General features: G+C 42.2%; 1 protein-coding gene across 1 annotated transcript in view; it reads right to left on the bottom strand.

Annotated features, from left to right (window-relative positions):
- Window positions 1-16,007, bottom strand: part of fras1 (Fraser extracellular matrix complex subunit 1) — a 212,874-nt gene that overhangs the window by 33,176 nt on the left and 163,691 nt on the right. Inside the window, exons 33-44 of the mRNA XM_020595163.1 lie at window positions 15,747-15,884; window positions 15,316-15,348; window positions 12,292-12,423; window positions 12,003-12,131; window positions 11,186-11,433; window positions 10,602-10,753; window positions 9,055-9,217; window positions 7,728-7,860; window positions 5,016-5,206; window positions 4,111-4,267; window positions 823-1,086; window positions 414-602 (exon numbers count right to left, since the gene is read on the bottom strand). Of these exons, the coding sequence (XP_020450819.1) occupies window positions 414-602; window positions 823-1,086; window positions 4,111-4,267; window positions 5,016-5,206; window positions 7,728-7,860; window positions 9,055-9,217; window positions 10,602-10,753; window positions 11,186-11,433; window positions 12,003-12,131; window positions 12,292-12,423; window positions 15,316-15,348; window positions 15,747-15,884 (1,929 nt within the window). The remainder of the gene's footprint in view (window positions 1-413; window positions 603-822; window positions 1,087-4,110; window positions 4,268-5,015; window positions 5,207-7,727; window positions 7,861-9,054; window positions 9,218-10,601; window positions 10,754-11,185; window positions 11,434-12,002; window positions 12,132-12,291; window positions 12,424-15,315; window positions 15,349-15,746; window positions 15,885-16,007) is intronic.

The raw sequence follows: 16,007 nt of genomic DNA, 5'->3' as shown, positions 1-16,007 counted from the left end.
AGCTGGAGGAAGCTGTGCTTTTCAGAGTGTCTGGTGGTGGAAGAGGCTAAAAATCGCTTCACTTTTTGTCTTCAATAAATTGGAAGACAAAACCTTTACATAATAAAGCAACATCCTCAAATAGCAAGTGGATTCATTTTAATTTTTTTTTTTTTACATTTCTGTAAACACTAGCACTAAAAGAATAAATCAAATCAAATCAAAAATATCACTGGCACCTAATCCAACTAGAATTAGCTAGCCTCCAGCTGTAGCTATCACCAGTATGGAGGCATAAAAAAGATTCATTCAGGATATCACAGCGTTTTTTAATTACAGTAGCATCTTTACAAACAGAACAAAGAAGAGTGTGGTACGTCCTTGAACAAAGTAGGAGAAAGACTGAAGAAAGCAACAGAGAAAACAAACTGCACCTTTGTTGACGTCTTCCTGAGTGAAGCTCTGAGCAGGACCCTTGACAGAGACCTTCTCTACGTGTCCGCTCTTGCTAAGCTGGAGTTTGCCGGCTGGCAGGTCTCTGGTCAGGACATACCTGAGCTTCAGGTCGTCTGAGTCAATGTCTGTACCCTTCAGGTTCTGCTCTGTGATCTTTGACAAAGATCCTGAAATAATTCAGAGCAAACAGTGTCTATCTCCTCAGAAATGCCTGTGCACACCCACATCCTACTAACAATGTTAGTTGTTATTTAGATATTTTGTTGTTTTGCATGAGATATTTTCCTTCATACATCTACCAGTAACGGAAGGTTGGCTGTCAGTGAAACCAAACACAAATACATGCTTCTCTGCGTTCATTCAGACCAACCCTCTTGTGAATCTCACCTGCTGGGAGCTGCAGGCCTCTGTTAACAGTCATTCGGGGTCCTTCGTTCTTCCGTACGTCCATGGTGAACTCCAGACGGCCTGTGCGTGTATAGACTCCGTTGGTGAGGGAGAAGCCTATTTCATCTGCGCCCCCGCTGACGGTCTCAGGTGTGTAGACCAGCAGCCGGTCCAGGACGTCCTGGTAGGTGAAGGCAGAGCCCTGTGTGAGCACACGGCCGTTCTCCAGCGGCTGAGAGTAGAACTGCCGTCTGCGAAGTTTGCCTGTGGGAGATAAAAGATCAATGATCCTCTGACGTTGAAGTGGGTGTAGGTGTGTAAATGTGTGTGCATGCTGGTGGTAGCTGAGCACGCCAAGCTGCAGTTATGTTTTAAGTATCACGATTATCACAGTCAATGGAGGACGGCTGACATCTTCATGGAGCACATGAAAGACCAGAAAGGTCTTTGTAGAAACTAATGAGACTGACTAGATTCCACTAAATTACACAGCTTCAGTTTAAATGGGATTTGAGCCTAGGTTCTGGAGGATGACATAAATTAGCATTACTTGTACAGCTTCGTTTCAAACGTTTAAATACTAGTGCCAATACTAGAGTGTTATAAATACTACCCAGTGTGGACACAAGCAAAAACTGTGGTGAAGTAAAAGAGAATTTAACACTGGAAAAATTAGGGTTTAAATGAACCGTTAAAAAAATAAGCGAACAAGTATATAACGTTAGCTTTAGGTGTAATTTGGAGTCATTTTTCGATACATTGCTTGGTTCCTAGAAAGAACCAAGGTTCTCCACAGAAACTTCTGATCCTTTAGATCTGGTTATTAATAAACTTTTACCAAGATTTGTGATGATCTGGACATTTACTTACTTATCATGTCTTGTTACTTATTGGCTGACATATATACTGATATTAATATTGTATGAATGTAATCAGTGATTTTTTTTTTTTCAAACATACACTGTACTATACTGTGACTTCAAATTATGATCACAAACATACACAAAAGTGTATTTAATGTATGCTGCACTTTGAATATTATCATGCCACTGGACCATAAGTAAGGCTTAGGAGGTCCCTTCTCCATACACTAGGAGGTTCAGTAGGTCATCATCGTGCCACAGACCTCCGGTGGTTACAATGATAAACATGGAGCGTACATGCAAAAACTAGGTGGTTAGTTTTAGGTATTACTACCACGTGGTTAGGTTGAGGAAAAGATCGTGGCCTGGGTTTAACTGCTCACCAGCTGCTCTTGTAGTTTCTACCATCGTGGCCTGGGTTTAACTGCTCACCACTGAAAAACACAATGTGTCACACTGGAATCAAACACCAGTCTGATGTTTATGAGGTGCTAGTGACGCGTCCTCAACCATATTTATGAGTGTGATAATAGCCACTGGATGGTGTGACAAAACTCGAATCAGTGTCCTGCTCTTGTAGTTTCTACTACTCTAGTTATTCTACTAGTATAATAGTTCATTAGTAATTTATTGAGAATGAACAGCAGGGCTAATTCTAGCTTGATTGATTAATTTGTTTGTAAACTTACAGGCGTGTTGCTACAGAACAAGTTTGACAGCATGAGGAAACTGTATGTGTGTTTGTGTTTGCTGGAGTGTTGCAATACCCTGACACCTTTATTATGTTAGACAGGGTCTGTCCTCCTGCCTCTGATAAATCTGTGCAGGCTTGTGTGTGTGTGAGATGTGAGGACAGTGGAGACTCATTGTCTGGTATGAAATCACTCCTCTCCCAATCTCAATCCCATCAGCCGTACACACTGGTGGTTTTATGGTGGTGGTACACTCGGTTTCACTGGCTGCTTTATGGTGCTTCTACTGGTGGGTGGGTGGGGGATCTGTTATGAGAAATGTCCCAGAGCAGGTGTCTGGCAGAGGGGTGGGCAGATTAAAAAGGTGCAAGAGTTCAAAATTACACCCAGCGTGTCCCAAATGGACACATTTTGTGGGATAATCCATGAGGGACATCTGCTAAACTGGATTTCTGAGACCAAAAACTGCTGTGAACAAGTGTAATCATGTTCAGACTGATGGTGTTTTGAGCTGAATTTCCTTGTCATTGTCATTAGGTGATAACTTCTTTATTCTGTTTTGACTTTATGTGGCACCTCCCTTCTGTTCATTCATAAACAAGTACTCAGATGTCTATTTCCTAGCAATTTCTTCATATTACTGTGCAGTTAATGGTTAATGGTAGATTAAAGGCAAAACAGCATAATAATTAAAATTCATGCAACATAAACAAACAAACATGCACTCACATTGTAAAATGTTTGTCTCTTCACTGAGACAGGTTAAGAAAGGGCTGTCCAGTAAAAAAGACATTTTTTTGTGAAGCAGTTTCTTTTAACCTACCGGGATTTGGCAGCCATGAGAGACAACTCAATCTGAGATGGAAGTCAGCTGATCTGAGTGTGTTGCCGTGTTGTGTGAGGCGAGTATGTGAGGAATGGGTGCAGTGAGTGTGCGACAACTGGTGTGGACAACTGGTGTGTTTGTCTTCTTTTAAACTGATTGGGTGTCGGAAGTGAGAGTAATGTGTTTACAAGAAAGCGCATGTGTGTGTGTGTTCATCTCTATCACCTTCAGAACAATTTACTATCAACATGCTGGATACTCCTCAGCATAACTCTCTGCTGCACTGTTTATTACTGTGTGCTGTGTGTACAAGAGCTACATGATAGAACACTGTATGTGTGTACGAATGCTAGTACATTGACTGCACATGGGTTTGTATAAAGTGCTGACCTGCACTGAACACCGTTTCTGTATGCATGTTGTGTACATGTACATAAGAATCTGCTTTTGCCATAATTACTTCTTAAAGATAATCTAAATGTCTTTTCAGCCTAGAGGGTCTAGTGAGACTTAAACTTAAAGATATCAACAGGAGGCTGTAGGCAGCAGAGGGTCATGGGGGGGTGTGTAGCTGAGAGACACCACGTCCTGTCCCACTGTCACTGGGGTTATCAGACAAGGTGGAAAGCCCCTTCAGCCTGTCGCTGTAATATCGGTGTGTTCAAGTGCCACTTTTTCAGTCCAACTGGCCCAGACAAAGGGGATGAGAGGTGAAGCAACAGTCAGCCTATGTCACTGCTAGTTCTGTTACTTCACAGCAACTTGGTCTGGCACTACAGCTATAGTGTCTTTTGTTTCAGGACATTTATCAGTATAACAGAGGCATGACTTATTGCCCAGTTATTACATTAAACTGCAGTAGTTGCCAGCTAAGGGAAAGCCTACATTAACAGTCGTCTGTGCTCACCGTATGAAGGCATTCTGATGATGGTGAAGAGTATCTCGTTCTCTGGCGTGAACCGATCGTGGACACTGAGGGACGAGTTGGTGATGACGACTCCAGAGTTTTCCTCCACATGGATGCTGCTGACTGACACCACCGGCTCTATCTCCTCTCTGCTCTGCTGTACCAGGAAATATACAGGTAAGCCACTTTATATGGTAATAACATACTCCCAGATTCATGAAATCACAGAGATGTTTTTACTGATAATTTACACTATATGACAAAACTACATTGTTGTTCACCGAGAGATCTAACACAAGGGAGAGATGGTTTTTGTTCTGTGACAAACAAAGATGACTACCTGCATTAAGTCTGCATACAAAATCATTCTCTATGCTTTCATCCTTTAGTACTGCCGAGAACACACGCCAACACATAATTAATGCAAACTTACCAGCTCACTGACAGACTTGCCGATTCAACTGAAGACTTAAAACTGGCTAAAATGACAGATTAGTCTGCTGAATTTATGTTGGCAGAGAACAACAGGACTCTCTTAGAGTCACTTGTAGATCAAGGATGATGGTTTAAAAGAGCTTCTGTGTGGGACAGTCTATGACAAAATTACTGGTGGAGCATTTGGTTGTGAAGTCGTCCTTCATCTCTTTGCATGAGCACCATCCCAACTAAAGTTAAACAGCTCAGACTTTCACTGAAGGCATTTTGGTCCCCAAGGTGAAAAGCTTACATGAAAATAACTTAAAAATGATAGAAGTAGGATGGTGTTGCCAGGTGACACATAAATCTACCACAAACAACAAATCTGGATATTTACTATGTGTTAATTGCAGCCACACACTACACTATGATTTGTGACGTGGTTCCAAAAACGTTTTCAGAAGCTGGGGTCCCCGGAAACCAGTTACCTGGATGTCAATTTCAATATTGAACGCCTCCGTCTGGCTTTGTCCATCACTGATGTAGAAACTGAAGACATCCTGTTTGGCCTGAGCTTTATGCTCCTTGTCCTGAACGTAGAAAATGTAGTCCAGTGTCAGGTCCTCCACAGAGAAAGGAACATCAGGTGTTACGACCCCGAAGGTGCCGACCGGGCCTCCTGTTGAATGGGAGGATACAGAGACAGTTAATAGCAATCAGAAAAAACAATGACTGACATACAGCATGAGCAGAAGCATCTTGTTAATCCTGCACTGCATTCAAATTCAAATGCGTAAACCAATCCCTGTATGTGTACATAGGTCACTTTTTAGCTGTAAAATTATACATCTATTTCTTCAGGCTCAACTTCACACTGCAACATTTACCGTTCTGTAGCACAGAACCCGTGTGTCCCTCAGCCAACCAGCCATCAGGCCGCGGCTTATAACATCTGACAGCTCAATGACAGCAAAACCTGTCTTTGCTCCACCGTCAGAATTGTCTGGCAGTGTGCGCACAGGACCGATGAACCAGGAGACAGTTACATTTCCATATAATTCTCTACCAAAGCCCACTTGGGCTGTAATGACTTGCACTGGGACTCATGTCATCAAAGTAGAGTGGCAGTGAATGTCTCTGAAATCTCTGAAGCTGGAGATGAAGTGTGAGCGTCGTCGTCACAGGAGATGGATGACTCCACAGTGACCTGAGCCAGGGCTCCGCAGGAAAAGCTGTTATGTATATTTGTGTCTGTGTTTCAGACAAAAGTAAATCACATCTCCATCATCTGACTGTTAGAAGGTGAGGGAAGGGATTCTCTTATCTGAGCAGGGACACTCACAGAATCGTAATCAGGGTGGGAAATCACCTGCAGCCAGCAGTGAAATGCTACAAATTTTTTGGCAGCGTCATTTGCCACTTCCTCTGTTCTCAGTCCTGGTATCTGCGGATTTCAGACCAGCAACACTACTGACATCTACCTCTGACTGAAAAGCCTAATGAAAATTCTGAAAGTATACACTGTATATGGCTAGACGACAGGGACATGACGCACTGATGTGTTGACTTCAGATAAGTAGCAAACAACTGGAACAAACAGCTACTGTTGCTGTTCTTAGAGACCTGCTGTACCAGAACTAGTCTGTCATGAGGAAAGGCACTTAAAATCGAGTGTGTGCAGTCTCTTACAAGCATGAATATGTTCAGGTGAATCTAAGAGTACAGGGTGTCCCAGACAAACTTGACATTTTAGGAATAAAGGGAATATGCACAGCTAATATTATGGACATCTGGTCCAGTGGTATCAAGATGTCTGCCTCACTGTGGACTGAAGAATAGAATGAGGTCTGCAATATAAGTAAGTCCATTAATCCACCCCAGAGGTTTTCAACTGATTGTGACGCAGAGGGACCATGCACTATTATTGAAAATGCTTCTTCTCCATCTTTAAAAATGAAATAGCATAATATCAGACAATGTTTTCTATGTGTGCCTATTTTTATGCTAACTATACAGATGTAAAATGTTCTGTTAGGAACAGTTTTGCATACAAACGCATCTTAAGGATGTAGATGTGTTTGCTATTCTGTAATGTAATGATGCAAATGCAGCTTCAACATGGTGGTGAATGCCTTTTGTGTTTAGATTCATATGCACATAAACACAAAACCTGTGCATTTTGGTTTTGCTGAGGAAAACAACCAGCAGACTGACAGCGACACCAGTTGGCCTCCTTGTGACCTGGTGCCAGGAGCAATCCAGTCACCTCACACCGCTGACTGGCTGCTGAATACCAATGACAGACTCCCTGCTCCAGCAGCCATCAAGACCCGTCAGCTGGGACGTGGAGAGAGGAGACGGCTGCTTATCTACAGCAGAAGGCAAATATCAGCCTCCATGCTTTTATCATTCATTGCAACTTCAGATAACTCTTTTTCATAAGTAATATGGCCGGGGTGAACTAATATTACTGTGGCTAATTGTTAAAAATGAAGTGTGCTGCTTTGCGTAACTCAGCTCAGTATGGTCAATTTACACCATTGCTTGAATGTAAAAGATCTTAAAGAGTAACTTAACGCTAAACGGCGGTGACATGTGCCTGGGGTTTAATGCATTTTAATGACTTTGGATTGTGGGTGCTAAAGTATAACAACACATCCATTTAGTAACATACGGGGCTTTCAACCACATCTCAGAGGCTTCATCAGCAAAGGGAGCTGGTTCAGGTGTCATCATGTGATAATACCAGTTGGGTTCCCCAGTGTTGCTGATTAACTGTCAGATATAATAGGTCACTGTATGGTTCCTGTGTTCCTTTTGCCATCTCTGTCTATATCCCAGTCATTTATTTGATTTTTGACATTGATCAGAGGGGATCTGTTCCTTTAGGGGACAGAGGAAAGTACAGCAGTAGTTAAGCAGGCATGCAGAAAGAACTGGGACTTCAGCCACTGCTCCATCTGTAGCCAGATATTTGGCAGTGATGGTCCACAATATAATGACGCTGTGGCAGACAGGGCTTCACCTGGCACCCTGTTCATATAAAGATGTGCATGTATAGACACATGTAGCAGCATGTCACACTCAAACATGTACAGGACAATTTGCTTTCTCATTATCAGTATTTTAAACATCGATTCACTTTTCTAAAACACTGGTCATAGTCAAAATCTGAACAGGGCAGCACAGGCAGTTCTCACCTCTCTTGGTGTTTTCAATGAAACCATATTTAGGAGGATTGACGAGCCAAACCAGGAGGTCCTTCCTCGGTGTGCCTATGTCCGACACTATGATATGATTGGTAGAGAGCTGCACACGGCCGCCTTCCTGGACCTAGACGTGGACGGTAAAGGTCAATAACAAACACCTGAAAAGTTCTCCTGCTAAAGTATGTGGTTACTAGGTTTTTCTCATATCATAAATTTCCATTCCTATTTTAACTCGATGGGTAAAGCATGTTTGAGAGTTTGATTGTCTGCAGGATGTGTCACTAACTTCTGAATGAACTGACAAGACATTTGGAGAACATATCAACACAGCAAGACCAGAAGCTGATCCTGATCTGTATTTGTTGTCTTTCAATCGTTTCTTTTTTCCCCATCATGTATTTACAATGTATACTACAGTTACAGGCTTTGTTCCTACAGGACCAATAAAGCCAGTAAATAAGTGAATGCACCATGAGGTTTGTACTCCTTATGATATTTTTTTTAACTCCCCAGAACAAAACAAACAATTTTCAGGTTTGACCACTGGGGACGTCCACCCCATGCTGCTGTTTGAGCCTGTTCTTACCTGTAAAAGAACATTTGTTTTTCCCATTTGTTCTGGCTACAACTGAGAAACACAGAGACTGCTGATATTTCATTTGGCATGTTTCAGGAGTGGAGCTGTGCACTGCTAATACAGCATCAATCCCCAAGGGAACCTCAACAGCGAGGACCAGTCAAAAGGCCGACCTAGGAAGCATCTAATGGATATTTGATAAATGAGCAGAAAAGGATGTGCCAGGATTCATGTGAGAGGACGAACAGTTCAGTCTTCACTGATGATGTGACAAACACACAGTCCATCTTAGTGCTTTTATAAAGGTGCACTGTCTTCCAGACACACTGAGGGGAAAAACATCTTGCAAAGATATTAGCTAACAGGGTTGCTCCAACATGTGGCAGTGTAGGATGGAGCCTTCTGCTTCATTTGTCTCGTTAATCACTGCTTCTGAGTACAACAGCTGCTGTAACAAACTCAATATCAGTCTCTTAAGAGCAGGCAGAGTAACAGAGGGGAAATAACTGCAGTTTGTGTATATAAGAGTGTTTATGTACCATACCACCCACAAAATGTTAATTTTTTAACACTTCTATAGGATAATATAGATAGTTTTGGAACTGGGCCCATGTGAGTGTAGGTTTTGCTGCTGGTGTGTGCTTCCCTACTGTTCTCAGAAAAGTACAAGTACAATGTAACACCATAGAGTATGTATTTGTCTTTGAATATGTAAACTGCATATGGTGTAAGTGTGACTACCTTGATGCCGCTACGGACGGTCACCACTGGCGGCTGTCTGGGCGTGGAGGTGATGGTCATGGTGCACATCTGGTTGTCAAGGCGATTGTTGTCTCCATCATAAACAACAAAGTGGAAGATGTCGGTCACCAGCTGACTGCCTGTGTCTAAGGAGGTGACATACCTGTTGGCGGAGATACTGATTAGAGTTCAGAATGTTGAATCTACTGCATGTCGTTTAAGAGCTATTTAGTTTGCTACCACAATTTTCTTTTAATGAATTCATCAATATTTGTCTTGCGCTGACAGAGGACTCAGCCCTCCCACAAAGCAGCTGCTAAACTCTGCAAAGCTCTAATAAAACTGAAAACGCACACCGATATAATCTTTTCTAATCCCATTTAATTCTCATAAAACAATTCCCACTTCTTGTTTGTACGAGCCGGTACCACAGAGACCAAACTAATTCCAGCGGTTTGAAGATCACCCCAGAGATTGTCTCGCGCTGAAGCTAATCAGGGCCTTCATTATAGAGACGAAGCAGTTAGCATGTGAATATTTATGTTTCATCACTGGGCGCCTCACTACCTGTTGCAGGTCATTTCAGTGATGCTAATTGCCATCGCTTGTGCTAACAGTCTGAGTCATTGAACACCATGAGGCAACAGCTACTGAACTGTTTCCTGCTGTGATGCTGAGGGGAAACGATCCCAATCAGATAGACAGATCATGACTTTAGTGTGAAGAACCCTCAAAACTCTTCTTACAGAGTGGAGGCAACAGCAGACTCTCCCTTTAAAACAGCCTCTCCACTAAAAGCTCACACATCCCATCAGTGCCTCAGCTAACTATGAACATGTTGCTTTTGTCCTGCAAAAATCCCTCGACTTTAATGGAACTTGTTTAATTCTACACTTTTCTATGGTTTTCACAGGACTGTGACACTTCTGAACCTCTTTTAAAACACACTGGATAAACTCAGCATGTCTACACAACAGATTTAACAACTTGTAGTTCCTAAAACAGTAATCATCATGAGGGAGCTGTTAACAGAACTCTTTCACTATTGTTTTTATTGAAGGTCTAAAGAGGTGCTAATTCGCCCTAGTCCCTCACATGGACCCTTATGAACTTTTACTGCTTATATAATGACAGCGTCTGCAAACAGCTAAGGGTTTTTGAAAGTCATTTTTCGTTAATAGCTGCAGGTTTCATGCTGACATCCTGCTTTTATAAGCCTCTGAAGTAGCATTTAAACTATCAGGGGAAACTAAAACCCTGCACTGGAACCAATGATATTCCTTTGGGCAATTCGTATTCCACATTTTAGAGACACTTGCCTTTGAAACTGAGGAGAATACTTCACAAATCACAGTGGAATGACTTTTTGTTTGGCTATTTGAAGCACAAAAAAGGAAAATAACGCCTCAAGACATGATTGTGGATCTCCAAGAAAAGCCCAAATCACCATGGACAACTATGATGAGCTCATCATAAAGGTTTCCTGTTTTAATTTCAGGTCCATAGCGTCTTGAACCTCTAACTTTCAAAGCACATGCAGGACCCACCTGATCCTGTGCTTGTTGATGTCTTCCATGGTGAAGGAGGAGTACTCCCTCAGCTCCTGGTGCTCCTGCTGGGACTGGCTCCTGGTCAGGATTCCGTACATGGGCACAGACACCAACTGGATCCGAATATGCTCATCTGGGGATGTTTTATCCTGTGAGAGAAAAAACAGAGTGAATCATTCCACCACTGTGATATTTGCAAATATACTGCAGTGACAGCCAGAATACCGACAGACAAACTGGTCACAACCCTGCAGTTAAACCTGAAACACAAGCATCAGGTGTTCAAAACTAAATGAAAAGACAAATATAGCTCACTACCAAATGTATTTTCTCATTGCAAACTAATTAATGTAATATTCATTTGCAGATGCTAAAGACAGATATGATGTACTCCTGTGGTACAGGATGTACAGCTTTTCAAAAATATCCAAACTAGAAAATATGTATGTAATTCTTTGAATCTCTAAATGTGCATAATGAAGGATGCCTTCAGAAATATACTGTATTTACAGTATTATACATGATAAAATAAGCTACTGCTGACTGTGCAAAGAAAAATCCCAGCGTCCCTCCTCACTCACAGTGTAAGCCAGGTGCGAGCGTCTGATCACGGTGCTGCTTTTCTCGCCCACTTCCAGCGACAGTGTAGCTGTCGGGTCTCGCCGCGGCCCATCGTCCCTGTCGCCCAACACCACTACCTGCACCACTGTGGTTGCCATGGAGATTCCATCACTAACGGTGAAGGTGATGGCATCGTCCTGGGTGGAGAGGCCAGCGTGTCGGTAGAGCAGAACGTTACGGGTGATGTCACTGAAGGTGAAGATGTCACCTGGAGACACAGAGAAGGTGTGAATGATGCTGCACGTGTGTGTGTGTGTGTGTGTGTGTGTGTGTGTGGTTGCCCTTTGAGTCACTGTATTTTTCTATAAACTGTTTATTACTAAACAAGCTAAGCTTTGCAGTAGATTTGTATGTGCAGAAAGACATCTACTGCTCGTCTTCAGTTCGTATTGGCTCCAGTAAAAAAAAATCCATTGAACTTAATGCGGAAGCTAAATATATCCCCTCAGGCTACTTCCCAGTGTGCACCACCAAAAATCCCCCGGCCCCATATGAAAGCACATCACAATGGCGGACACTGATCTGGTATGTCTAGTTTTACAGGGTGGATGCAGGTGGTCAATTCTGATACTGTCAGTGAATTTTGTCTGATGGCCTGTTGGACTGTTGTAAAAATAAGTACTATATTAACATAACTAAGACAAATGACACACAAGATCTATAACAAATGATAAAATGAAATTATGTTTTACTTTGAATAAGTACTATGTTAACTTAATACTAATTAATGCTAAAATGTACCAATGTCGTTACACTGAAATGTATGTGCCATCTCACCGTTGGCCATGCTGATGTGTCCGCCGCCCTCAGTCCTGACCAGCTCTCCGTGCAGCGGAGCTTCCACCAGCTCAAACTCCAGCTCATCTGGAGCAGTGTCAGCGTCGCTCACGGCCAGCTGCTGACCACCTACACACACATGAAAAGAGAGGCATAACGTGTACACTTGCATACACACAGCTCTTTCCTCAGAGCCCTTCATCACACACAGGACCTCTTGGCCACCGGCTCTATCCTTAACAACAGCGCTGTATATTTGAACGTCTGTGTGTGTGTATTCTTCTCTTACCTATGGTGGCCTGTCCTCCCAGACTGACCTCCAGCAGCGGGTCCAGAACCTGAAACACCGGCGGCTGCTGGTGGTTGGACACCAGCACAATGGAAAAGTCCAACTCTGGAGTCGTGTGTTCGCCATCTGACACTGAGAGACACAAACACACACACATAAATGAAGAGAGACACAGATGCACACACATAAAAACAAGGACACCCATAAAACATGAACATTCACAGGAGCAATCATTTAAAAAATGTCCATGAATCAAGACCCAGAATCAATTAACCTCAACAATTTATCAGGAATTCAGGAGGGAACCTTTTACACTAATTAAATTTTTCAAGAAGATAATCGGCTTCGTTGGCTTCTTCTTCACTTCTGACCAAAACAAACCAACGAACAGTTCAATCATCACATTGGGATATAAAAAGATAGTGACATCAATTAAGAATACCAAAGTGAGAAATTATTTATATCACATTAAACTTTAACTTTACATTAAAATTAGCTCATATTTCAAACTGTCTGCATTTAAAGGAGGAGAGTACTTTTACTTACTGTTAAGTACTTTCTGGGATTAATATGCAAAACTGTTTGTATACTGCACAGCAGAACATGACTTTTCCCTGAAATGCTAAAGGTTATGAGATACATGATGCTTGTGCACGGTGCAGGCTGTTCATATTCTGTGTGGTCAAAACTCCAGCATTAGTCTGCTTGTGTTGCTGGAGTTTGGTTTCCCTTCCCGGTGCAGTTTAGCAGCAGGGGAATGTGTAGAAGTGACTGGATCACACACATGCTGCTGCTCTGCACAGCCATGAGCTGTCAGCCTGTAGACATATTATAAACCTGTGCAGTATGTTTGTGTAGTTTGTTGTTTAATATCTATTATGTGTAACAGCTGCTGTACAGCAGGTCTGTGTACGTTCTGCAAATTTGACAGATATTTTCTTTGTATGCATGAACACACTTGGGCAATAAACTTGAATCTGACTAAATAAATTTTCAAAACTTAAACTACTTGTTGTTGTTAATTGTCCAGGTGATGCTTTTACATGTAACCAGCCAGGAGCCCCACCAATACGGTGATGATTAGAGTTTTTATACAAATCATGCTGCGGCTTGTCTTTTAACAGGTACCAGGAAATCTGACCATATAACCCCGGTACTGGCCTCTCTCCAGTCCATTTTAGAATTAATTTTAGCTATTGATTTTTGTTTTTAAGGCTCTTAATGGTTTGGCACCACTTTACCTCACTGAGTTGGTGAGGTGGCACGAACCTCCAAGATTGCTCAGATCATCAAGCCAGTTTCTTTTAGAGGTTCCCATGACCAGATACAAACGCTAGGGTGACCGTGCTTTTACTGTTGCAGCTCCTAAATTGTGGAATGGTTTACCTTTTAATGTTAGATCATCTACAGACTTGACAACTTTTAAATCATTGGTTAAAACATATTTATTCACTTTGGCTTTTAATACATAGTGCTGTCTAATGCTTCTTGAACTGCTGATTATGTGTAGTTCGTGTGTTTACGTTCCAATGTTTTATTCCTCTATTGATATTATTTATTTCAGTTCTTACCTCACCCTTGTAAAGTACTTTGGTCAACCAGACATCGTTTTTAAAGTGCTATATAAATAAATTTTGATTTGTTTTGAAATCTTGATCTGTGCAGCAACCGGTACTGCCAGCCATCAATGCTGGCCTAAGGAGTTTTGTAATTCCGCCTAAGGTCTTAGTTTTTTCAAATAGTCAATTAATGAATTGAAAAATTTCCATTAGTTTCCCAAGGTTAAGTCTCTAAACTGCTTGTTTTGTCTGCCCAACACTCCAAAAGATATTGACTTCTGAATCATAAAAACCTGCAGTGAAGAAGCTGGAACCAGAGACTGTTTGGCTGTTTTTGCTTGAAGAACTTAAATAATTCATTTATCATTAAAGTTGTGCTTGAACAACTAATCGGTACAAGATTTTCATCTGAAATGTAAAAGATCAGCAGTATGGACATGAACAAAACCACTGATATTCAAGTACAACTGCCCAGTACTTTGGTAAAAATGTTTTCTCCTGTGTCTCTCTACTGGCCACCAAAACAAGTCATTGTTTACGTCAAGTCCTAAAGTTGGAATTGAAGCAGGAGGGTGGAGGATAGAAGAATCAGCAGATAACTGCCTGGGGCTGGGTGAAAAGCACTTCAGTGATGCTTCTGAACACCTGTAAACACTCATCCCCCAAACAGCTCCTGTTGGTGATGGAAGGCAGCAGCTCTTCATCAAAGCTTCAGTAAATAGAGGAGATTTGGTTTAATCTGCAGGGTAAAGGTCAAAGAGGCAGGACAGAGGATCACGGAAGACCTGAAGAGCTGGTCGATCCAAATCAGTGGGGGAAGTGATAAAAGTAACAAAATAAGAAGTGTAGGAGTGAGGAAGAGGAAGCAAGGAGAATAAAAGAAGATAAACTGGGAGGGAAGAAAGAAGAGGTGAGGAGAGGAAAAATCCAAGAGGAGAAAAGAGAAGATTAAAGAGAGGGAAAGGAAAGAGGAAAGGAAAGAGGAAAGGACAAGAATGAGGACGGGAAAGGAGAAACTAAGCGCAGAGAGAGGCACAACAACCAAAGCGGGAGAGAAATAAACCTGCCACAACAAGCAAGATGAAAACATGATGGAGATAAAAGGGAAGGGGAAAGGCGAAAACAAGGGATGATGGCAGAGACAGGAAGATGTGGAGGGGAGACTAAAGGAGGGAGAAGAGGACAGAGAGGGAGAAAGAGAGGAAAAGAAGAGGAACATGTTAAGAAGTGACTCAGGGTGAAGAAGAGAGGAGATGAGGGTGACTGATGAAAAGAAGGAAGAGGAGACATCCATGGTAGAGGTAAGACAGGAATAGAAGACTGAGGATGGAGAGAAGGCCGTGTAGAAAAGGAGAGGAGAGAAGAGCTGGCAGAAAATCTAGTGGAAAGAGGAAAGAAGGACACAGGAGACAGAGGAAACCAACTGCCTCTTACTGCTCCTCTGAAAACTAAGGGAAGTATTTACCTGAGAAATAAAGGCTCAGCGACTCCGGAAGACCTGGGTAAAAAACAAAGGATGGCAGTTACAGCTGTGAAGGGATAAAAGTAAATAACACTGGTTTCAGGCAGAGCTGATGAAAAAAACCACTAGATGAATGTATAGTGCCTAAAACCCAGGAGGCAATGAGAGTGATTTACTGATGCAAAGCTTCCAGTGGAGCTGCACAAACCCAGATTAAGAGAAGCTAAAGTCATTTGTGACTTTGGATTAGAAATCATCTTTAGAATGTATCACCCTTAAAAACTAAGACAGATCTCCTTCCAAAACATCTCTAATGAAAGTACATTAGAAGACCTGTGATTTATACAGGAGCTGAAAGTCAGTGTGTGTATCGCATTAATCCCACTGTAATCGTAAACACACCTATGTTAGGTTAGGACGTGTGTGTATCTCACCGATGAAGGAGTACTGGTAGAGCTCCTGGAGGTGTGACGGGGCCGGAGGCGGTCTGTAGATGATCTTGCCGTTGTTGACGTCAGCCTGAGTGAAGAGCTTCACCGGTGTGTACGGTTTGTCCTGATGTTCAATCGCCCCTGAAAACAACGAGCGCAGGACGGGGCTCAGTTTGTTGTTGGAATTTATCCTGCTTCAGTCTTATACTGGAAAATAAGATTTACACGTATTTTGTCAGAGGCGCAAGCAGATCTGGAAGCAGA

Source organism: Monopterus albus, unplaced genomic scaffold (assembly GCF_001952655.1).
Source record: "Monopterus albus unplaced genomic scaffold, M_albus_1.0 scaffold26.1, whole genome shotgun sequence".
Classification (NCBI taxonomy): domain Eukaryota; kingdom Metazoa; phylum Chordata; class Actinopteri; order Synbranchiformes; family Synbranchidae; genus Monopterus; species Monopterus albus.
Note: the sequence above shows the minus strand (reverse complement) of the source record. Positions and strands in the feature narration are given on the sequence as shown.